We start from the raw sequence: 24587 nt of genomic DNA on the forward strand, positions 1-24587 counted from the left end.
CAAGGGGAGGTGCCACAACACTAAAGGTCCACTTCCTATGTTGTATGGAATGGACCTCCTGATGAGATGGTATCTGCAGGAGGCCCCCACCTTCTCACCTTCAACTGGGTATATAAGGGGTAAGACGGTCTTTCAGGTATCCTGGTCCCAAGCTGTAGAGGGCTTTATATACCAAAGCCAGCACCTTGAACTTAGCCCAGTACACTCCACGTCCAGCATTTCTTCAACATCTGACAATGGAAGGTCAGGCAGTGAGGTAAACACTGGTATGGGAACGTCTTCACTGTGTGGCACAGGTCGCCTTCCTGAGTCCAAATCAGGATACTCCCACTTATGTTTCTTGTAGCGATTGAAGCCTTTCACATTCACAACACAAAAATAACAGTCATCGTAATGGTTTTGCGGCTCTCTCCACACCATAGGCACACCAAAGTATCAATATGATATTATATGCAATGGATAAACTTGCAAAACAATGTTCAAGAGTAAAAAGACAGACCAAACCCTGCTGCATATGTCAGCAGCTACAGGTCGTATTGGGGTACAATTGTCATTTGAGGGGTATCCATTATCTCAAAAACTAGAGCCAATTCGGCAAAACTAATGTCATTTTTGGATTTAGCACCCCCAAAATACCCTAAAGTCATTCAAACATCCTTGGCAACTAAAACAATATATATTTTTTGTTGGACTGTGTTATCAATACCTTGGCACCGTCATTAACCAAAATGGAGACAATAGTCAAGAAATCAGAAGAAGGCTAAGACTGGGGAGGGCAGCTGTGAGAGAACTAGAAAAGGTCCCCAAATGCAAAGACGTATCACTGAACACCAAAGTCAGGATCATTCAGACCATGGTATTCCCGATCTCTGTGTGTGGATGTGAAAGTTGGACAGTGAAAAAAGCGCCTAATAAAAACCAAGAAAAATAAATATAAATTGACTTGAATGACTTACAGCGTTCACTTCACTGTATATTACTAAAAGATGTTCATTTACCCTCCGCAGGTACTTTAATAGTTGGAGGGCACCTTCCCTATTTGTGTGTGTGTGTTTACATATACAAGCAATATTAAGTCGCCTCTCCCTGCTAGGTCACATCAAAGGCTGCATGCAGGGCAGAAACCATTGAAATGCTGTTTGCAAAAAGCGCTTTGGCAACAGGGCGTAGTAGGAACCTCCGCGCCTGCGCCCTGGATTTGCGCAAGGGGCAGAGCCTGCAAGACGTTGGCCCAGAGCGCGCCTGGCATTCAGTCCTCCAGCGGGAAAAGGATCTGCGCTCTGCTTCCTAGAGAGGCAGGAAGTGGTCATGCAAATAGGAGGGAGGGAGACAATAGGAAGCAAAGAGGCTTGATTTATTTCCGAGGAGGAGGAGGAGGAAGAAGAGGCTGAATCGTGGCGAGGACGCAAGAGCGAGAGAGAGGTGCAGCAGTGGGGGTGGGGAAGGGTTAGCAGTTTGCCTTTGGGGGGGTGGAGAAAGGGGGAGATCCTCCCCCCACATCTCACCTGGGAATTCATGGGGTTTTCCCCACATCCAAACGGGGGCTGTTTTATTGTTCATTCTGTCCACAGTGTGTTTCTAGGAGTCCATTTCTGCACTGCTGTAGTTCCTGGGAGGAAACACGCTTTTTGTAGAATCATAGAGTTGGAAGGGACCTGTAAGATCATCCACTCGAACCCCCAGGTCAGTGCTTACCCTTTCCCCCAAATGCACTTTGCCTCTTCTTGGGATCTCCTCAAACTTCCCCCCAATGCAGATACTCTCTCTCTCTCTCTCTCTCTCTCTCTCACTCACACACACACACACACACACACACATTAGGACAATCATCTCCTTGCCTTCCTGACCTTACAACATCGTTGCTGCTGCTGAAGGTTGGGGAGGGGGAGATCAACCTACATTTCCCACTCTGGGGCCTTTAGAGAAAGGTGTGAATAAATGTGTGGCCAGCAAATAAGCTCATCTGAGTCATCCAAACTGCAGCCCTGCAAGGTAGGCAAAAGTGGTGTCAGCCTCCCGCTTTGCACCCCAGCTGCTGACTTTACAGAAGAGGCCAGTTTTATTTCATTATAAATTAAATGATCAGAAAGTCATTTACTTGAGGAACTTCGTGGAAACATAGGAAGGTGCCTTATATTGACTTGGTCCACGTAGCTCAGTATTATCTGCACTGACTGGCAGCTGCTGTCCTAGGTTTCAAGCAGGGAGCCTTTCCCAGCCCTGCCTGGAGATGCTGCTGAGAATTGAACCCGGGACTTTTTGCATGCAAGGCAAATGTCCTTCACCTAAATGGCTGTGTTGAGAAGTTCTGGATTTGATCCTAATGTTTTGCTCTTTTGGGTAATGGGCCAAGGTAAATGCCCTTTCTACTTACGGCATTCACAGCCCTCCAGTCTCAAAACGAGCCGTGGGAACCCTTTCTGGGTCTGTGGGCCAGATCCTTACTGGACCCTCACCTCAGGATCCAACTTTGGCGCGTGGGAGGAGCTCTTTGAATGCTGTGAGTGATTGAAGCACACCCTGTTGCCCTTCCCCTTTCAAGCTGGATGCAATGGTCTGTGCGGAAGAGGCCGTCTCTTGAGCAGAGGGCATGTTCTTCTTCCAGGGTCTGGTGACCTTTGAGGAAGAGGAGGAGGAGGCAGCAGCTGTGCATTTCACGGAGGAGGAGTGGATCTCCTGGATCCGGGCCAAAGCACTCCGCACAGGGAAGCCATGGAGGAGAATTATGAGATTGGAGCCTCTTTCAGTAAGGAGACACGTTTTCTTAACTGATAGATGTTGAAGGCCATTTGCGCCAATGATGCGTAGAGTGGAAAGTCAGTTTCTCACTAGGGATTCTGGGAGCTGTAGTCCAAACTCCACAGTGGGAATTGCTGCTCCCTTGGAGCTTGGGAGAGTCCTCTCTCCCTCTCCCTCCCTCTGCCCAGTGTTTGCCTTTGGGGCCTAGGCACCCCTGTGCTTAGTCTGTGAGCAGGACTGGTGCCTGCCTGGATCCTGTCCCCACACATTGGAGTCGAAGTCCTTGCCAGTTCCCAAGACAGCCCTAGTGCAGTTTCTGCAGGAATGTTGCTGCATTCCGCATATTGTTGTGCGTTTCGGTTGAGGAAGATTCTCTGGAGAAGCTCTCCATATAGATGCCACTGAAGAAGACTTGCTTCAAGTCGAAACACGTTTGGCAAATTATTTGAGATATGTTGTGCATTTTATCTTTGCATTTTATATTTCTGTGTTAGTACACCTCTGCCTTTTATTGCTGTCTTGTCATTGGGAGTGTATGTACATCTTGTCTACAGAGCTAGCAGTTCACATCACACTCTGTGTGGTAAATTGCAGGTGCATTAGAAATTGGACATTATTGTGTACTCAGCCATAGACTATATTTTCCATCATTCCTTTCTACATATATTTTTCAGAATCATACCATCACTTAGACCTTCACTTTATGTGCGTTTGCCTATTTTGTCTAATTCAGCATCTGCATGGTTGGTACCAGAGATGGATTATGGGGAGTAGGGGGTGGGGGGAGAAACACTGTCTCTGACAAATTTCTCACTCCCCCACCCACCGCCCCCATTGCTGGAGCCCTTTCGATATGCAAATTATAACTGAATCATAAACTGGAAGTTAAAATTAAACTCCAATCCCAAACATGTTTGCATCAAAGTTGATTCCTCAAAATCAATAGGATGTTTTTCAGAGAAAATGCATTTAGGAAGGGAGCATTTATTTATACGCAACACACCATCATTTCCCTTCCAGAGATCCAAACCATATACTCTGGCCCTGTTCTGTCTCTTCCCGACGCCAGCATTGATATTTGCATATACATTCTCAAGCTACGACACTGAAAAGCTTATGGGAGCATTTCTGGCTACACAAATATCTTGCGGTGGCTTCACTCTTAATCTCCATGGAGAAAGGTTTCCTCAGAAGTGTAAATGTGAAGCGCAGCCTTGGCTTCCTTTTGGAAGAGGAGGAGGAGGGTGAAGCTCTCAGGGCTGGTTTTCACTCTCTTTGTGATGAGATGATGTTGTCCAGATGAAAACAGCTGGGTTGGCTGAGTTCCACCCTGTCCTCCCCAACAGACAGTTCAGGTTGGGTGTCATATCCAGTGAGCGCATGTTCCCAAGTGCCAGGCTGACCCTGCTGCGACCACACGGCCCTATCCTCTTCAGGGAGTTAACATGTCCCAAACAATCCCTCCTCTTAGCTACAAATGGCGTGACTTGGAATGGCTGAATATCTTATGGTCAAAAGTAACTAGTCCTGTCTGTTTCCTTGGAAGAATCGGAGCTGAATTCCTGTTTGGAAGACGGAGAGGATCTTCTTATTCAGGTTCCCAAAGAGGAGGAAACCACAGCAGGTCGGTGCTTAGCTGTGCTGTGGGGCCCCTTTTGGTCTGGGAATTGAAGCTTTTTTCTGTTCCTGAGTAATATCATCCAGGGGAGAGTCACCCATCAGGCTGTGAATTCTCCTGGTGGACATCTCGGATGGCTTTAAAAGGGGCTAAGGAAAATGGCTTCATCCCCAGTCTGTGTCTGTTGGAATTACTTTTTAAGATGTTTTTGTTTTAATATATTGTAAAGCCTGTTTTTAATGATGTGTTTGAGAGTGTTTTTAGTGTTTTCGCTTGCCACCCTGGGCTCCTACTGGGAGGAAGGGCGGGATATAAATCTAAATGAATAAATAAATGCATGGAAGAGAAGGCTCTCAGGGGCCACCAGTCCTGATGTTTATGGGCCACCTCCGGAATCGGGGACAGCAGCAGGAGATGTGCTTTCTCTCTGGCTTGTGGGCCTCCCATCTGTGTCTAGTTGGCGCCTGTGGGCCAGGCTGGCTCCAGGCTTTTTGGGGGGTGTCTTGGGGACAGGGTATCAATGAGGCCCTTATTCCCTCCCTTTCCTCCTCAGACCGCACCCGTCCTCCCCCTTGGCCCCAGCCCTTTAATATAAAATAATATGGTGACTCCCTAAAAAGAGGAGGGGAACCTTTGGCCCTCCAGATCTTGGTGAACTGCAGATTCCATCAGCTCCTGCTAGGATGGCCAATGATTAGGGGTGATGGGAGTTCAGCAACATCTGGAGGGCCACAGGATCCCCACACCTGGTATAATATAATCTGCAAATGCAAACGCACTTACCTAGGAGGGTGTCCCATTGGACTGGGTGGGGCTTACTTCTGAATGGGTGTGACTTTTATTGGGGTAATTTACATCCACAGTGGCAAGGGTTCTCATCCTTTTACCTCGATTCTAAATGGGGTTCTTCCTATACCGCTCCCAGAATTAAAACTCAAAATGTTTCCTCCTCTTAGATTCGAGGTTGTAGAAATGGTTTGATATGGAATCCTTGACTTTTTATGTTGTGGTTAAAAGTAACTCCTCTTGTCTGTTTCCTTGAAAGAACGAGACCTCGCTTCCTGTAAGGAAGAAGGAGAAAGTCTGTTTATCCAGGTCCCCAAAGAAGAGGAGGAGGAGACCTCAGCAGGTTGGTGCTGAGCTGTGCTGTGGAGCCTCTTTTGGTCTGGGGATGGAAGCATTTTTCTGTTCCTGAGTAATGTCATCCAGGGGAGAGTCGCCCATCAGGCTGTGAGTTCTCCTGGTGGACATCTCGGATGGCTTGAAAAAGGAAGCTGGAGAAATGCATGGAAGAGAAGGCTCTCAAGGGCTAAAAGTCATGATGGCTGTAGCCTTCTGTCCTTGTTTTTTTAAGAAGATGCTTTGTTTTAAATGTGATTTTATTTATTTATTTATTTATTTACTTATTTACTTATTTATTGCACTTGTATACCGCCCCATAGCCGAAGCTGTCTGGGCAGTTTACAGCAATCAAAAACATGAAAACAAATACACAATTTAAAACACATATTTTAAAAAAACAATTACAATTTAAAAATTTAAAACAATATAAAACACATGCTAAAATGCCTGGGCGAAGAGGAAAGTCTTCACCTAGTGCTGAAAAGATAATAGTGTTTGTGCCAGCTGCACCTTGTCAGCAACATTATTCCATAATTTGGGGGCCACCACTGAGAAGGCCCTCTCCCTTGTTGCCACCCTCCCAGCTTCTCTTGGAGTAGGCACCCGGAGGAGGGCCTTTGATCTTGAACGTAGTGTACCAGTGGGTTCGTATCAGGAGAGGCATTCCATCAGGTATTGTGGTCCCAAGCCATGTAAGGCTTTATAGGTCAAAACCAGCACCTTGAATGGAGCTCAGAAACATACAGGCAGCCAGTGCAAGCGGGCCAGAATCGGTTTTATATGTTTGGACCATCTGGTCCCTGTTACCAATCTGGCTGCTGCATTTTGCACAAGCTGCAGTTTCCAAACCGTCTTCAAAGGCAGCCCCACATAGAGCGCATTGCAGTAATCTAATTTGAAGGTTACCAGAGCATGGACAACTGAAGCCAGGTTTTCCCTGTCCAGATAGGGACGTAGTTGGGCCACCAACTGAAGTTGGTAGAAGGCACTCCGTGCCACCGAGGCTACCTGAGCCTCAAGTGACAGAGATGGTTCTAGGAGAACCTCCAAGCTATGAACCTGCTCCTTCATGGGGAGTGCAACCCCATCCAGAACAAGTTGGACATCCACCATCTGGTCAGAAGAACCACCCACTAGCAGCACCTCAGTCTTCTCTGGATTGAGCCTCAGTTTATTAGCCCTCATCCAGTCCATTGTTGCAGCCAGGCACCGGTTCATCACATTGACAGCCTCACCTGAAGAAGATGAAAAGGAGAAATAGAGCTGCGTGTCATCAGCATACTGATGGCAACGCACTCCAAAGCTCTGGATGACCACACCCAATGGTTTCATGTAGATGTTGAACAGCATGGGGGGCAGAACTGACCCCTGTGGAGCCCCATACTGGAGAGTCCAGGGTGCCGAGCAATGTTCCCCAAGCACCACCTTCTGGAGGCGACCCACCAAGTAGGAGCGGAACCACCGCAATGCAGTCCCTCCCACTCCCAACTCAGCCAGTCTCCCCAGAAGGATACCATGGTCAGTGGTATCGAAAGCTGCTGAGAGATCAAGGAGAATCAACAGAGTCACACTCCCCCTGTCTCTCTCCCGACAAAGGTCATACAGGGCAACCAAGGCTGTTTCTGTGCCAAAACCAGGCCTGAAACCCAACTGAAATGGATCCAGATAATCAGACTCATCCTGGAGTGTCTGGAGCTGGCCCGCAACCACTCGTTCCAGGACCTTGCCCAGGAATGGAACATTTGCCACCGACCTATAGTTGTTAAGATTCTCTGGGTCCAGGGAGGATTTCTTCAGGAGTGGTCTCACTACTGCCTCTTTCAGGCAGCCAGGGACCACCCCCTCTCGCAGAGAGGCATTAATCACCTCCCTGGCCCAGCCGGCTGTTCCATCCCTGCTGGCTTTTATTAGCCAAGAAGCGCAAGGGTCCAGCACAGAAGTGGTTGCACGAACCTGTCCAAGCACCTTGTCAACGTCCTCGAGCTGCACCAACTGAAACTCATCCAAGAAATCAGGACAAGGCTGTGCTCTGGTGCTTCATCATTTTTTTGTCCCCCTGGATTCCCTTTGGAAGGAAGGACAGGATATAACTTTTATTAGTATTATTAGGACTGATTGTGGGATTCCCATACACATCGATTCAGGCCCTGTGGAGATGCTGGACTAGACAGGCCTTTGGTTTGATCAAGCTCATCTCATGCTATAAAGAGGAAGGTTGGCTGTCAGGTTGAAGTCCCCCTTCCGTCCACTGAGAGATTCCCCAAATTAAAATATGTGGCTTGGCTTCCAGATCCTGACAGTCTGAAGGAGACCCAGCTAGTACCGAAAGTAACTTGTGTGTTTCCTTGAAAGAGCTAGACCTCATTTCCTGTTGGGAAAGAGGAGGAGAAGAAGATCCACTTATACAGGGTCTCAAAGAAGAGGAGGCAGAGACATCAGCAGGTAGTGCTGAGGGGCCCTTTGTGGAACTGAAGATTCCCCCCCCACCCCTCTTGTTCCTGAATATCCAGGGCAGAGTGACCCATTAGGCTATGAGCTCTTCTCATGGTTTTGCTCTCTCCATTCCTCTGCCACCTAAAAATCACACAACATCTCATTCCTCGGAGTTTCCCTTCATCCGCAGACCTTCGGATTCTGGGCAGGACTGTGGACCTTTGATCTTAAGAAGAGGCGCAGTGGTAAATTTTGGAACGCAGGAGCCCCAGACATTCAAACCTAAAGCTTCTGTCCCAAACATGTATATCCGGCACTTAATTTCCAAGTTAAAGACTATTACAATTTGAATCGGTAATAGTTGCAGCGGCACCGGATTCTTCCCATTCTCTGTGGTGTGTGTAGTTTGGGTTATTCGCTTGCGTTGTCAGGGACTATTTGTGCCACAGACTCCTTTTTCTGGTTGTGGATCCTGCAGACTACTTGATAATAATAATAATAATAAAATTTTATTTTTAGGCCGCCTATCTGGCCGAATGAACGGCCACTCTACATAGATTGAATGCGTACATAGATTAAAATAAGATACAACATATAAATACAATTATAACATCAGTCTTCAGATAATCAGCCCACCTACATCTGTACGTTATGAAACTAAAATTACCTAGGAATCCTGTATGCCCGCTGTAACAGCCACGTTTTTAATCCTTGGTGAAAACCTACCAGGGAGGGGGCATGGCGAAGGTCATATGGGAGAGAGTTCCAGAGGGTGGGGGCCACAATCGAAAATGCCCTCTCTCTGGTCCGCACCAGCCTCGCTGTTTTCACTGGTGGGACCGAGAGAAGGTCTTGTGAGGCTGATCTCATCAGGCGGCATATTTGGTGATGCTGGAGGCGCTCCTTCAGATAAACTGGGCCAAAAACGTATAGGGCTTTAAAGGTTAATACCAACACCTTGAATTGGGCCCGGTAGACAACTGGTAGCCAGTGTAGATCTTCTGGTCCTTGCTTTAAAAAAGGGGGCAGACAGTCGAAGAGGGCTTCTTCATACATCCTTTTCCAGCACTTGGATTTTATTTCCTTGAAGCCCAAAGTAAAAGCGAGGCCATGCATGCTCTGCAAGAGGGTCCCCGTCTTGCAGTCATGCAGCTGAGATCTTGCAGGGCTGCACCTGCCTGAAGCCAAATTCAGCATTACTTGTAAAAATGAGCCCCAAAGGTGGGTCACAAGAACATAAGATGAGCGTGCTGAATCAGGCCAGTGGCCCATCTAGTCCAGCATCCTGTTCTCACAGTGGCCAACCAGGTGCCTGGGGGAAGCCCGCAAGCAGGACCCGAGTGCAAGAACACTCTCCCCTCCTGAGGCTTCCGGCAACTGGTTTTCAGAAGCATGCTGCCTCTGACTAGGGTGGCAGAGCACAGCCATCATGGCTAGTAGCCATTGATAGCCCTGTCCTCCATGAATTTGTCTAATCTTCTTTTAAAGCCATCCAAGCTGGTGGCCATTACTGCACCTTGTGGGAGAAAATTCCATAGTTTAACTATGCGCTGAGTAAAGAAGTACTTCCTTTTGTCTGTCCTGAATCTTCCAACATTCAGCTTCTTTGAATGTCCATGAGTTCTAGTATTATGAGAGAGGGAGAAGAACTTTTCTCTATCCACTTTCTCAATGCCATGCATCATTTTATACACTTCTATCATGTCTCCTCTGACCCGCCTTTTCTCTAAACTAAAAAGCCCCAAATGCTGCGACCTTTCCTCGTAAGGGAGTCGCTCCATCCCCTTGATCATTCTGGTTGCCCTCTTCTGAACCTTTTCCAACTCTAGAATATCCTTTTTGAGATGAGGCGACCAGAACTGTACACAGTATTCCAAATGCGGCCGCACCATAGATTTATACAACGGCATTATGATATTGGCTGTTTTATTTTCAATACCTTTCCTAATTATCGCTAGCATGGAATTTGCCTTTTTCACAGCTGCCGCACACTGGGTCGACATTTTCATCGTGCTGTCCACTACAACCCCGAGGTCTCTCTCCTGGTCGGTCACCGCCAGTTCAGACCCCATGAGCATATATGTGAGATTAAGATTTTTTGCTCCAATATGCATAATTTTACACTTGTTTATATTGAATTGCATTTGCCATTTTTCCGCCCATTCACTCAGTTTGGAGAGATCTTTTTGGAGCTCTTCACAATCCGTTTTTGTTTTAACAACCCTGAACAATTTAGTGTCGTCAGCAAACTTGGCCACTTCACTGCTCACTCCTAATTCTAGATCATTAATGAACAAGTTGAAAAGTACAGGTCCCAATACCGATCCTTGAGGGACTCCACATTCTACAGCCCTCCATTGGGAGAACTGTCCGTTTATTCCTACTCTCTGCTTTCTGCTTCTTAACCAATTCCTTATCCACAAGAGGACCTCTCCTCTGATTCCATGACTGCTAAGCTTCCTCAAAAGTCTTTGGTGAGGTACCTTGTCAAATGCTTTTTGAAAGTCTAAGTACACTATGTCCACAGGATCACCTCTATCTATATGCTTGTTGACACTCTCAAAGAATTCTAATAGGTTACTGAGACAGGACTTTCCCTTGGAGAAGCCATGCTGGCTCTGCTTCAGCAAAGCTTGTTCTTCTATGTGCTTAGTTAATCTAGCTTTAATAATACTTTCTACCAGTTTTCCCGGGACAGAAGTTAAGCTAACTGGCCTGTAATTTCCGGGATCCCCTCTGGATCCCGTTTTGAAGATTGGCGTTACATTTGCCACTTTCCAGTCCTCCGGCACAGAGGAGGACCCAAGGGACAGGTTACATATTTTAGTTAGCAGATCAGCAATTTCACCTTTGAGTTCTTTGAGAACTCTTGGGTGGATGCCATCCGGGCCCGGTGATTTGTCAGTTTTTATATTGTCCATTAAGCTTAGAGCTTCCTCTCTCGTTACCACTATTTGTCTCAGTTCCTCAGAATGCCTTCCTGCAAATCTTCCACTGTGAAGACAGATGCAAAGAATTCATTTAGCTTCTCTGCAATCTCCTTATCGTTCTTTAGTACACCTTTGACTCCCTTATCATGCAAGGGTCCAATCGCCTCCCTAGATGGTCTCCTGCTTTGAATGTATTTATAGATTTTTTTGTTGTTGGTTTTTATGTTCTTAGCAATGTGCTCCTCAAATTCTTTTTTAGCATCCCTTATTGTCTTCTTGCATTTCTTTTGCCAGAGTTTGTGTTCCTTCTCTTTTGGTCCGTTTTGGTTCCTTAATGCTTCTCATTAAGCCCTGCATCAAATGGAGCTAGAAGCTTCTCAGCACAGATATTATCTGGCAAAGCTACACAGCTCAGGTTTTGCACAGGTTTTTATATGAACTCTTTTTAAACCCAAGACACATTCTACAGCATATTTATTGGTTTATTTAAAATTTTATACCTCACTTTTCGAAGAAGGCAATGGCAAATCACCTCTGAATACCGCTTAACATGAAAACCCTATTCATAGGGTTGCCATAAGTTGGGATCGACTTGAAGGCAGTCCATTTCCATTTTGTTTTCGAGGAACTTCTTCCACACAGCAGCTTACCATTTCCAAAAAAGCCAAACTTCGCCAGAAAAATAATATATATGTAAAAAACAGAATATAAGAGCTAATAAGGATCATAAAAACAGTAATTAAGGATTTTTTGGGGGGGGGGGACAAAAAGCTTCCAACAAACTTGGAAAGCGTAACAACATCTGGGCTTGTTTCACTTCAAAGGGAAGAGAACTCCACAGAACTGGCTCCACAGTGCTCAAGGCACATGGCCCGAGTTGCATGCTGTTGGCAAGGCTTCACCCCTTTGCTCTCATTCAAAATGTTTTGAGCATTCAGATTTGATTTGGAATTCCCAAATACTTTGTGGCCAAAAATAACTAATCTTGCCTGATTTGTTTTTTTTTTAAAGAACCAGACCTCATTTCCTGTTGGGAAGGAGGAGAAGATCCGGTGATGCAGGAACCCAAAGAAGAGGAGGAGATCTCAGCAGGTAGATTTATTTATTTATTATTTCAATTTATATACCGCCCTTAGCAGAATAGCTCTCAGGGCGGTGAACAAACAAGATAAAATACAATATATCATAGTAAAAAATCACAAAAACATGTACAGACAAACAACAGAAAGCACAACAAAAACAAAATACAACACAAATTAAAAAGGATACATGTTAAAAGTAGAAAGATTAAGAAAATTAAAAGATTAAAATGCCTGGGAGCATAAAAAGGTCTTTACCTGGCGCCGGAAAGATAGAAGTGTAGGCGCCAGGCGTATCTCTTCGGGGAGGCTGTTCCACAACTCAGGGGCCACCACAGAAAAGGCCCTAGATCTCGTAACCACCCTCCAGGCTTCCCGATGAGCTGGTACCCGGAGGAGGGCCTTAGATTCTGAATGAAGTGAACGGGTAGGTTCATAGCGAGAGAGGCGTTCCACAAGGTATTGAGGTCCCACGCCGTGTAAGGCTTTATAGGTCAAAACCAGCACCTTGAATCTCACCCGGAAGCAAATAGGGAGCCAGTGCAGACGCGCCAGAATAGGTGTTATATGCGAAGACCGACTGGTCCTCGTCAATAGTCTGGCAGCCGCGTTCTGCACCAGCTGAAGCTTCCGAATTGTCTTCAAGGGCAGCCCTACGTAGAGCGCATTGCAGTAATCCAATCTTGAAGTTACCAGAGCATGGACAACGGAGGCGAGGTCGTCCCTGTCCAGATAGGGGCGTAGTTGGGCTACCAGACGAAGATGGTAAAATGCATTCCGTGCCACCGAGGCCACTTGGGCCTCAAGAGACAAGGAAGAATCGAAAAGAACCCCCAAACTACGTACCTGTTCTTTCAGGGGGAGTGTAACCCCATCCAGAACAGGGTGAACATCCACCATCTGAGCAGGGAAGGCATTCACCAACAATGTCTCGGTCTTGTCTGAATTGAGTCTCAGTTTATTAGCTCTCATCCAGTCCATTATCGCGGTCAGGCAACGGTTCAGCACATCAACAGACTCACCTGAAGAAGATGAAAAGGAGAAATAGAGCTGCGTGTCATCAGCATACTGATGGCAACGCACTCCAAAACTCCTGATGACCGCACCCAGCGGCTGCATGTAGATGTTGAAAAGCATGGGGGACAAAACTGACCCCTGAGGGACTCCGCAATGGAGAGTCCATGGTGTCGAGTGATGTTCCCCAAGCACTACCTTCTGGTGATGATCCGCGAAGTAGGAGCGGAACCACTGCCAAGCTGTGCCCCCGACACCCAACTCCGCGAGTCTCCTCAGAAGGATACCATGGTCGATGGTATCAAACGCCGCTGAGAGATCAAGGAGAATCAACAGAGTCACACTCCCCCTGTCCCTCTCCCGACACAGGTCATCATACAGGGCGACCAAGGCTGTTTCGGTGCCAAAACCGGGCCTGAAACCGGATTGAAACGGATCTAGATAATCGGTTTCATCCAAGAGCGCCTGGAGTTGGCTGGCAACCACCCGTTCCAAAACCTTGCCCAAAAAAGGGACATTCGCCACCGGTCTATAGTTGTTCAAGTTATCTGGGTCCAAGGAGGGTTTCTTTAAAAGAGGTCTCACTACTGCCTCCTTGAGGCTACCAGGGACCACTCCCTCCCTCAAGGAGGCATTAACCACTTCCTTGGCCCAACCGGTGGTCCCAGCCCTGCTAGCTTTCACTAGCCAAGATGGGCAAGGATCCAGAACAGACGTGGTTGCCCGAACCATTCCAAGCACCTTGTCCACTTCCTCGAGCTGCACCAACTGAAACTCATCCAATAAAGAAAGACAAGGCCGTGCTCCGGACACTTCAATGGATTCATCTGTCCCAACATCGGAGTCAAGGTCCCTGCGGATACATGCAATCTTATCTTGAAAGTGTCCAGCAATTTCGTTGCAGCGGGCTTCCGATGTTTCCATAGTATCGTGGGGGCCAGAGTGTAAGAGCCCTCGCACGACTTTAAAAAGCTCCGCTGGGCGGCTTAAAGATGATCTAATAGAGGCAGCAAAATAGAGCTTCTTTGCTGTCCTTACCGCTTTTGTATACAACTTATTGGTGGCACTTACCAAGGCATGATTGTATCCACTGGGAGTTTTCCTCCATCTGCACTCCAGCCTCCTCCTCTCATGTTTCATCGCTCTCAGCTCCGGGGTATACCACGGAGCGGTATGAGCTCTACACCGGAGGGGGCGCGCGGGAGCGATCATGTCAATAGCCCGGGTCATTTCCGTATTCCACAGTGCGACCAGGGCCTCGACAGGAGCACCGGTCCTATCAGCCAGAAAATCTCCCAGAGCCCTCTGAAAACCTACGGGATCCATCCGGCTCCGGGAGCGGATCAACTTAATAGATCCTCCACCTTTGCAGAGGGAAAGAGCCGCTGTGAGTCTAAATCTCAACAAGCGGTGATCTGTCCATGACAATGGGGTAGATGAAAAACACCCCACCACCAGATCACCATCTCCATGTCCAGTGGCGAAGATCAGATCAAGAGTATGTCCCGACACATGCGTTGGGCCAGTAGAAAATTGAGACAGCCCCATTGTTGTCATGGAGGCAATGAAGTCCTGAGCTGCGCCAGATAAGACAGCCTCGGCATGGACGTTGAAATCCCCCAGTTCCACAAGTCTAGGGGATCTCAACAGCACCTCCGAGACTATCTCTGTCAACTCAGCTAAGGAAGCTGTTGGGCAGCAAGGTGGATGGTACACCAACAGTATTCCTAGTTTGTCTCCCTGGCCCAATACAAGGTGGAGACATTCCAGACCAGTTGTCGTCTGGACAGGGTGCTTGGTGAGAGGAAAAGAACTCCTATAGACCACGGCGACCCCCCCTCCCCGGCCCTCAGATCTACCACAGTGCTGAACCAAATACCCGGGTGGACAAAGCTGGGAAAGAGCAACTCCTCCCTGATCAGCCACCCAGGTCTCGGTTATACATGCCAGGTCGGCAACCTCCTCCAGAATTAAATCATGGACAAGTGAGGTTTTATTATGTACCGACCTGGCGTTCAAAAGCAGCACTTGGAGATCCGAGAGCTGGCTGATAGGACAACCAACAAACCTGTGGGTATGAGGAGAACCGGAACAATGCGGCGGCCAGATTGCTGACAAGGACCAAGCGGTCCGAGCATACAACACCTGTTCTGGCCAGCTTGCACTGGTTGCCAGTATATTTCCGGGCTAGATTCAAAGTGTTGGTATTAACCTATAAAGCCTTATACGGTGCGGGACCACGATACCTCACAGGAACGCCTCTTCCGATATGAACCGGCCCGTGCACTACGTTCTGCTACGAAGGCCCTCCTCCGGGTTCCAACTCACAGGGAGGCCCGGAGGGTGATGACAAGATCTAGGGCCTTCTCAGTGGTGGCCCCCGAACTATGGAAGAGTCTCCCCGAGGAAGTACGCCTGGTGCCGACTCTGCTCTCCTTCCGGCGCCAGGTCAAAACCTTCCTATTCTCTGAAGCATTTTAAGTTACACTGATTTAATTTTAAAAATGTTTATTGTATTGGATTGTTGATTGTATTTTAGTATTGTTTTGTTATTCATTGTATTTTTATGCTATTTTATGTTCACCGCCCAGAGAGCTATTGCTAGTCGGGCGGTATATAAATTTAATAAATAAATAAATAAACAAGGCACAGACACAATTTGTCTGGGACGAGTTCCCCTTACCTCCAATAAGGAGCCCACATGCTTAGCTGTATCGTGGGCCCTTTGAGGAGCTGGAGATTCTCCCCCCTCGCCCACCCCATTCCTGTGTAATATCATCCGAACAGACGGACCCATCAGGGCACAGTTTCTCCTGGCCGCTTTTCCCTCCCGTCTCCTCTTCATCCAACATCTCACAATATTTCCCTCCTCGGAGTTTCTCTACAGCAGCAGACCTTTGGTTGTGAAGGCTGAAATGGTCCTGTGGGGCAGGAGGGTGGACTCGAGGCACTGTTATGGGTCAGATCACTCTAGCTGTCTGTCCTTCGGGTTCAGAAAAGCAAAAAGGGACTTTGCATTATTTTTAATCGGATTTCACAATGGAAACCAAACTCTTGGCAGGGGCTGCAGGATGGGGATTTCTTTACTCCTCCAAAAGCCTCCGTGAGAAATGCAATCCCTTTGGCTCTGTAAGGACTAGTGAGAAGATTGGCCGGCTGCCAAAGCTGTTTACATTGATTGCCAGAATTTCACACACCCACGAGCCCAAAAAGTTTATTTAAAAAAGAAAATACAGAATAAAGGATCTCTGTTTCAAAGCGGGTGGATAGGAGAAATCCACAACAGTAGGGCCCTGCTTCTCGGTGCCCCGCTTTTCAGCGTTCCATTAATACGGCACCAGCGGGGCGATCAGCTGGAGGGGGGCTGGAGCTCCCTGCACTGCAACTGAACGTGCTGATCAGCTCACTACAGCTGATCTTCTCCTCTTCTGGTGCAATCAGCAGGTTAGGTTCCAGACCCCCGCGCTACAGCTGATCCACTTTTTGGCGGTTTTTGCTTTCCGGTGGGGGTCTGGAACCTAACCTGCCATATGAGTGGGGCCCTACTGTATATTCCAATGATTTTTAAAGGTTGCCTGACTGCCAGCAATTCCCAGCAATACATTTTGATTCTACAATTGCAATCCTATGTATAATTAACTTAGGAGTAAGTTCCACAAGATTCTTTCTTCTGAGTAATCATGCAGAAATCCAACTTGCAAAATGCAGCACTTGTTGAACAAGGACTGTTTTAAGTCAGTTGAAATGCATCCTGTATTTATTTATTTAACAAAATCTATATACTGCTTACTCGACAGAAAGCCTCTAAGTGGTTCACAAAGAACAATTTAAAATATGCATTAAAAAAAAGAGAAATTAAAAGAAATCTAACAGGTAAAGGAAACAGGGTTTAGGCTCACCTAAGCTGTTCCCTCAAAACCTTTTTTAAAAATGTGCCTGGCATTTTTATTTTTAATGTGGAGAAGGGTCACCGGCCAGAAAGGGGCTTCCCTCTCCCCTCGCTCTACCTGCGAAGCAGCCGAGGAGCTTCAGCCACTTTGCTCTTTAAGGGTTAACAAACAGCAAGAAAGGAAAGACCGCAAAAAAGGGACTTCCCTTTCCTGCCCCGCCTCTCTACAACAAATGCAGGCTGGAAGCGAGGATCGCTCTTCGTGCGCAGCGATGTTAGTGAGCGGGGTTGCGTGGGGGGGATCCTCGAAACAAAGGTATACAATTTGGGGGGCAGAGGGGAGGGTGGAAGAGGGTGATGACCCCCCTGAAGCGCCCCCTCCCCGCAGACCCTCCAGATTAGAGGATGCAGCTCTGCCCTGTCCCGTCTGCCTCTCCCCTGAGCTGGGCTGGCTGTGTTGGGGCTGGATCAAAGCATCCCTCGGAACATCTGCGGTTCTGCGGATGAATTTCAGGGCCTTCAGCTTGGAGATGGAGGCGCCCCATAGTTGGAACAGAGCTAAGGAGACACCAGTGCGCTAAATGGGCCGCTTCTGCATGTGTCCTCATTTGTCCTTTGGTTCAGCTGCGATAGTTTGAATAGTGAGGCTCTTCTTTCAATGCCTTCATTCTGCCTGTTGTGCTGTGTGTATCTGTGAGTGCTTAATTTCATTTAAAGCAACACAACAGCAGCAAAGTAACAGCAGATGTCGAAATGCGAGTGTGCCAGCATGTGCTTGTGTTTGCCTAGGAAAGCAGGCTTTTACCCTGCATCAGCATCACTGAGACTGGAGACTTGGTAAAATAAGAAAAGCTACTTTATTTGTAGAAATCCATAGTAGATGGAAAAGCAAACCTAGTTCTAAGTAACTAACTAAGTTGGAGCATAGCGCCCAGGTGTAGGGTTTAGCCTCATGGCTTGGGGAGAGCAGAGACAAAGGGATGTCTCCTCTCTCCCGGACAGTCGGAGGACAAAGGAGTGGAAAAGGCGGAAGGACGAGGGGCAGGTAAGCTTCCCTGAAGATGTCACAGTCTAGCGACAGAAGGAAGACAGTCAGAGAAACACAGATAAAGGTAAGCAGGCCTATCCATCTGGAGGACCCAAACTCTATCTTCCTTCTGCAGCACCAACAAAACAGGAGTTGCTCTTGCCCCACTTCCAACACTGCCAGCCCTCCCCAGTTTCCTATCCTCTTAGAATTAAGGTCGCCGTTTAATTCAGGAAAGGAGAAACGTGGCCCTGCCCTCCTTGTTTTAGGGTAGCCCAGCAGACAAACTGTTTAGTGAGTGACGTTTTTCCTGCAACAGGTGCAAATTGGTGAGAGCTACTTCCCTCCCTCTTCCTACACCAGGTGTAAGTTCCCTGCTAAATCCAGGGGTATTGTCCAGTTTCTCCACACCAAGCACCTTTATGGCACATCCACAGTGTATATTGAAAGCATGTGGCTTCCTCCAAAGAGTCCTGGGACGTGTAGTTTATGAAGGGTGCTGGGAATGTAGCACCTCGAGGAAAAACTATTATCCAGGATTCGTTGCGGGAAGCCGTGTGCTTTACATCTGTGTCGCATGTGCTTTAAAGGTCTGGTGTGATCATACATGTCTATCATGTCTCCTAAGCTTTTTTCTCTACAGCAAAAATCCCCAAATGTTGCAACCCTTGATCATTTTGGTTGCCCATTTCTCTACCTCTTCCACCTCTAGAATACTATTTTTGTGGTCAAGCAATCAGAACTGCAGACAGCTTCAGGGACATAGTTAAACTATGGAATTTGCTCCCACAAGATGCAGTAATGGCCACCAGCTTGGACGGCTTTAAAAGAAGATTAGACAAATTCATGGAGGACAGGGCTATCAATGGCTACTAGCCATGATGGCTGTGCTCTACCACCCTAGTCAGAGGCAGCATGCTTCTGAAAACCAGTTGCCGGAAGCCTCAGGAGGGAAGAGTGTTCTTGCACTCGGGTCCTGGTTGGCCACTGTGAGAACAGGATGCTGGACTAGATGGGCCACTGGCCTGATCCAGCAGGCTCTTCTTATGTTCTTATGTTCTTATGACATCTGGCACAACTGTAGTTAATGAGGAGTCCAATTCAGTCCAAATGCAAGCAATTTTATCTGCAAAGTGCCTCGAAAACATGCCACAGTTAGCGACTGAGGGTTCAGAGTCTAATGTACGGCCAGAGCCCAAAAGACCCCGGACCACTCAGAAAAGCATCACCGGACGACACTGAGCAGACGCAATGGTGGCAGAAAAGTGCACTTTCCTCGCTGCCATCATAGCCACATGATAGGCTTGAAAATGAGCTCTAGCCTGTGTTGGATCGGAAGCGGACTGAGTTCTTCTCCATCGTCGCTCTAGCCGTTGTCCCTGCTGCTTCATCAGGCCCAAGGTTTCAGTATACCAAGGTGTATTATGGGCCTTCCCGGTGAGAGAGGGTGCTTTGGAGCAATAGTGTCCACGGCCCTAGTCACCTCCGTATTCCAGAGATTGACCAGGACTTCGGCAGTATTGCCAGCCATGCTGGAAATATCCCCCAGAGCATTCAGGAAACCATCTGGATCCATGGGTCTCCGGGGGCAGACCCTTTTAATCGGCCTTCACCCCTGCGAAGTTTACTGGGGGACAAAGTCTAAACCTTGTCAGGTGATGATCTGTCCATGGCAACGGAGTCACTAAGAACCCCTCCACTCTCAGATCACCTTCTTCCTGTCCTGAACAGGAGACAAGTTCAAGTGTGTGTCCTGACACATGCATTGGCCCAGATGATAGAATCATAGAATCATAGAGTTGGAAGGGGCCTTGTAGGCCATCGAGTCCAACCCCCTGCTCACAGCAGGAAATCCACAGCTAGAGCATCTCCCACAGATAGCTGTCCAGCCTCTGCTTGAAGACATCCAGTGAAGGGGATCCCACCACCTCCCTAGGCAGTCAGTTCCATTGCCGAACTGCCCTTACTGTCAAGAAGTTCCTTCTAATGTCCAATCTGAATCTACGTTCCTGCAACTTAAAACCATTAGACCTAGTCCTACCCTCTGGGGCAGCAGAGAACAAATCTGTACCCTCCTCTATGTGACAGCCCCTCAGGTACTTAAAGAGTGCAATCATGTCACCCCTCAGCCTTCTCTTCACCAGAGTCAACATGCCAAGTTCCTTCAACCTTTCCTCATAAGACTTGTTCTCCATACCGGCTATCATCCTCGTCGCCCTCTTCTGAACCCGCTCTAACTTGTCTATATCTTTCTTAAAATGAGGCGCCCAGAACTGAACGCAGTATTCCAGATGAGGCCTGACTAATGCAGAATATAGTGGGACTATTACTTCCCTCGATCTGGAAACTATAGCTCTGTTTATGCAGCCCAAAACCGTGTTTGCCTTTTTTGCCGCAGCATCACACTGCTGGGTCATGTTCAACTTGCGATCCACTACAATTCCAAGGTCCTTCTCACACGCACTACTGCTAAGCCGGGTATTTCCCATCCTGTACCCGTGCATTTTGTTTTTGTGGCCTAAATGCAGAATCCTGCATTTGTCTTTATTGAATGTCATTTTATTAATTTCAGCCCAATTTCCTAGTCTATCTAGGTCCCTTTGGATTTTATTCCTGTCTTCCATTGTGTTAGCTATCCCTCCCAGTTTCGTATCATCCGCAAACTTCATAAGGCTTCCCTCCACCCCATCATCTAAGTCATTGATAAAAATGTTGAAGAGTATCGGCCCCAGGACAGAACCCTGTGGCACTCCACTCGAAACCTCTTTCCAGTCCGAAGCAGAGCCACCGACGACCACTCTTTGAGTACGGTTTTCCAACCAGTTGTGAATCCACCTGACAGTATTTCCATCTAGTCCACATTTGACTAGTTTGCTAATCAAAAGGTCGTGGGGGACTTTGTCAAACGCTTTGCTGAAATCTAGATAGATGACATCTACAGCATTTCCACCATCTACTAAGCTAGTGACCAGATCAAAAAAAGAGATGAGATTAGTTTGACAGGATTTTTTCTTGACAAACCCATGCTGGCTCCTACTAATCACAGCATTGTCATCTAGATACTTGCCAATGGACTCTTTTATTATCTGTTCTAATATCTTTCCCAGTATTGAAGTCAGACTGACCGGCCTGTAATTCCCCGGATCTTCTTTTTTACCCTTTTTAAAGAGCGGGATGACGTTTGCCCATCTCCAATCCTCCGGCACCTCTCCCGTTCTCCAGGATTTCTCAAAGATGATGGCAAGAGGTTCCGAGAGCACATCCGCAAGTCCCTTCAATACTCTGGGATGCAGTTCATCAGGCCCTGGAGATTGGAACTCATTTAGGTTAACTAGGTATTTCCTGACTATCTCCTTATCAATCTTGAACTGCAATCCCGACCCCTTACTGAGATTGCTGCCGATGCAAGGTTGCACACTGATATTAGAGACAGCCCCATGGTTTTCTTGGCAGCCATGAAGCCCTGACTGGACCTGTGAGTCTAACCTCAACATGTATGTTGAAGTCGCCCAGGACCATCAACCTGGGGAACCGCAACGCCAATGCCAAGACCAGCTCCACTAGCTCAGGGAGGGAGACTTTTGGGCAGTGGGGTGGCCGGTACTCCAGCACAATCCCCACTCTGTCTCCCTGACCCAACGCCAAGCACATACACTCACAGCTGGAGGTGTTAGGGACAGGGTACCTGGCAGAGGAGATAGATTCCCTGCAGACAATTGCGACCCCACCTCCCCGTCCCCTGGATCTAGGCTGCTGGAGTGCCACAAAACCTGGTGTGCAGAGAAACCTACTCCGCCTTGGACATTTAGCCAGGTTTTGGTAATACAGGCAAGGACAGCACATTCATCCAGGATTAAGTCCTGAATGAAAGTGGTTTCCTTGGTCACTGACCTTGCATTCATCAGCAGGACAATAAGATCCAGGGAGTTCCCAGCATAGCTACCAGTGTCCGGAGGGTTGGAAGGGGGACCGGAAGGGATGCAAGCACAAAGGTGTCTTATATCCCTTCCCCTGGGATGGCCTCCCACCACTATTACATCCCCTGCCCAACAATGGCAGGCCCCTGACTACTCCCATTCGCCCTGTATTTGTGCTTCTTCAAAGTCCACAGCACCGTCAATACCCTGCCCAATATTACCTCAATGGCAGGCCTCTGAGTACTCCTACCCCGGCACATGTTAAAAGAAGCCTGACACTGGGGGGGGGAGCCTTGGCTAGAGGTGGGTCTTATGAGGGGGAGCTCATTTCCCCACCCTCTGGCAGTTGTCTTCTCCCTTGTGAGCCCCAACTGGCTTCAGCTGTCCCAAGGCCTTGCAGGGACTTGCAGTTGACCCATGAGGAAGCCTGCAGATGGAGTTGTGCAGGAGGCCACAGCAGCAAGGTGTAGGTTCTGCTGGGTTTCTCTCACCTTCTCTCAACTTACGGCGACCCCCAGAATCAGTGATCTCCAAGAGCATTTGTCATGAACCACCCTGTTCAGATCTTGCAAGTTCAGGTCTGCGGCTTCCTTTATGGAATCAATCCATCTCTTGTTTGGCCTTCCTCTTGTCTTTTGGAGTGAGTCATGTCTTCTCATTATGTGTCCAAAGCGTCATGAAAACCTGAATTCAAGATGGTTGTGTAGCAAATAATTGTGGGGTTTCATTTGTTAATGTGGGATCTTAACAGGTTAACGTTTCATTTCTGTGTTAGAGCTCTGAGTAGGCAGTTTTATTTCCCAGCTGTGGGTAATCAGAGGCCCACCCTAACACCCCCTTATCTGTAGAAGCCGGGCTCCATTAAGGTCGTAAAGCCCTTGAAGTTTTAGGAAGTATGTTCCATTTGGCCAGGAGATTGATGGGCCCTTTTTCCATGAAGAAATTTCCAGATTGGTTAATTGGATCCGGGCTATTGCTGGGCAGCTTGCCATAAGTATGGGGCTCAAACCGTGGCTTTCGTTCCTCTCCTGGGTCCCATCTTGCCTACTTGATGTTGCCTGCTGAGCTTCCATTTTGCATCAACTCTCCTGCCTGTTCCTCCCTCTGAGGAGAGGGGTGTGTGCAACTGTCTACCTGTGTGTAAGTACAGACTAGGCTAGATGGCTTTCTTGATTTTCTGTTGGGTGCTGATATTAAGGAACTATTCTGCTGCTGTAGCTGTGCACCTCTTTTATTCTTTAATAAAGTTAATTTCTATTTTCCAGTGTGTGTTCATTCGTTGTCTCTGATCCCTGTACCTTGGCCACTGAGCACAACTACAGTGTGAATTGGGTATTTTGCCTAAAGGCTTCAGAGCAAGGAGTGTCTGTTTGGCTATTGCTTCCCGTAATCCTTGGCACGTTTTCTGCACTCTGAGTTTCCCTGTTCAGGGTGGTTAACCAGTGTAAAGGATGGTGGTAGTCTATTACCCTGCAGGGCTGTTGTGAGCGGGCACAGCCTTGGCAGAGAAGGATATTTTGCCAGAGTCAATTGGCCTGGTTGGGGAATTGGCTTCTGGGATGGTGGAGGGTGTCCTGGGAGAGCCCCCCTCCCTCACACAAAAAGTGTGATAACCTCTGTTTCAGCATTTTAGCTTCTAATGATAGTTCTTGTTTAATTTGTTCTGACACCCAATTATTTGTCTTTTTCACAGTTCATGGTACCTGAAAAGCTCTACTCCAACACCACATTTCTTTTTTTTTATCATTAATTTTTATTCAAATTTTCAAAGACAAGAAACAAAACAAAACAAAAACAACCAAACAATAAAATAAAATGTTGACTTCCGATTTGTCGCAGATCAGTTATAGGTCTACAATATATAACAATCCTATCTCTAAAATTATATTATAAAATCACTTTCCTCCAGTAGTTATCTTAATTAATCATCAAATCTCATAAACATTATTTTATTCTTTCCACAAAAAGTCCAAGAGAGGTTTCAATTCCTTGAGAGATATATCTTTCAATTTTTCTCCAAATAAACATATCGCTTAATCCATCTAATTCAAATCTGTTAGGTCCAATAATTTCAATAGCCATTCTTCCATTATCAGTATGCCATAATAATCTTGTTGTCATAGCCATAGTCCAAATAAACATATTGATTAATCCATCTCGTCAAATCTGTTAGGTCCAATAATTTCCATAACCATTCTTCCATTATCAATATTAATTCCATCGTCCATCTTCAATAGTCCTGTTAAATCCAGTGGTTTCAGTATCCATTCATCCATTATCAGTATCCCATGATGATCTTGCTGTCATAGCCATAGTCATATAACAAGAGTCTGATGGGAATTTCCCCCATCACAAATATGTCCTTGCCATCAATTCTGAATATGTTGTTGAAATATTGTTGTAAAGTCACATCTCTGCTCTGGGTGCATCTCTGCTCTGTCACATATTTGTGGTTAATTCCATAACTTTTTTCTATGTCAAGCCCCATCACATCATTCCAGTCAAGAATTCTGAATATGTTGCTGAAATATTGCTGCAAAGTCATATCTCTGTTCTTCTTTTTTACAAAATGCACTGGCTCATTTCTTAAGAGTTTCTCCACTGTCACATATCTGTAGCCAACTCCATAGATTTTTTCTATGTCAAGCTCCATCATATCATTCCAGTCCAGAAAATTATCCAAGACATTAATAACTTTACCACCAAAATCTTCATTATTTTCTTCAGAGACAACGTTGAATTCCAAACAGTAAACTTTATTTCTAACATCCATAAACTCCAAATCTTTTTCCAATTTCACATTTGTTCCAATCTCCAGG

General features: G+C 47.0%; 1 protein-coding gene across 3 annotated transcripts in view; it reads left to right on the top strand.

The window, feature by feature from the left end:
• The first annotated feature begins 1268 nt into the window (after positions 1-1268).
• The window catches only part of LOC133381920 (uncharacterized), a 31037-nt gene continuing 7718 nt past the window's right edge, over positions 1269-24587 (top strand). Inside the window, exons 1-7 of one of the 3 annotated variants that reach the window (XM_061621501.1) lie at positions 1269-1422; positions 1572-1683; positions 2606-2746; positions 4286-4363; positions 5403-5486; positions 11854-11934; positions 21020-21186. In XM_061621501.1, coding sequence (XP_061477485.1) covers positions 2713-2746; positions 4286-4363; positions 5403-5486; positions 11854-11934; positions 21020-21177 — 435 coding nt within the window. In that variant the 5' untranslated portion in view covers positions 1269-1422; positions 1572-1683; positions 2606-2712 and the 3' untranslated portion in view covers positions 21178-21186. The remainder of the gene's footprint in view (positions 1423-1571; positions 1684-2605; positions 2747-4285; positions 4364-5402; positions 5487-11853; positions 11935-21019; positions 21187-24587) is intronic. The other 2 variants (XM_061621500.1, XM_061621499.1) reach the window with 2 other exon arrangements.

Source organism: Rhineura floridana, chromosome 3 (genome assembly GCF_030035675.1).
Source record: "Rhineura floridana isolate rRhiFlo1 chromosome 3, rRhiFlo1.hap2, whole genome shotgun sequence".
Taxonomy (NCBI): Eukaryota; Metazoa; Chordata; class Lepidosauria; order Squamata; family Rhineuridae; genus Rhineura; species Rhineura floridana.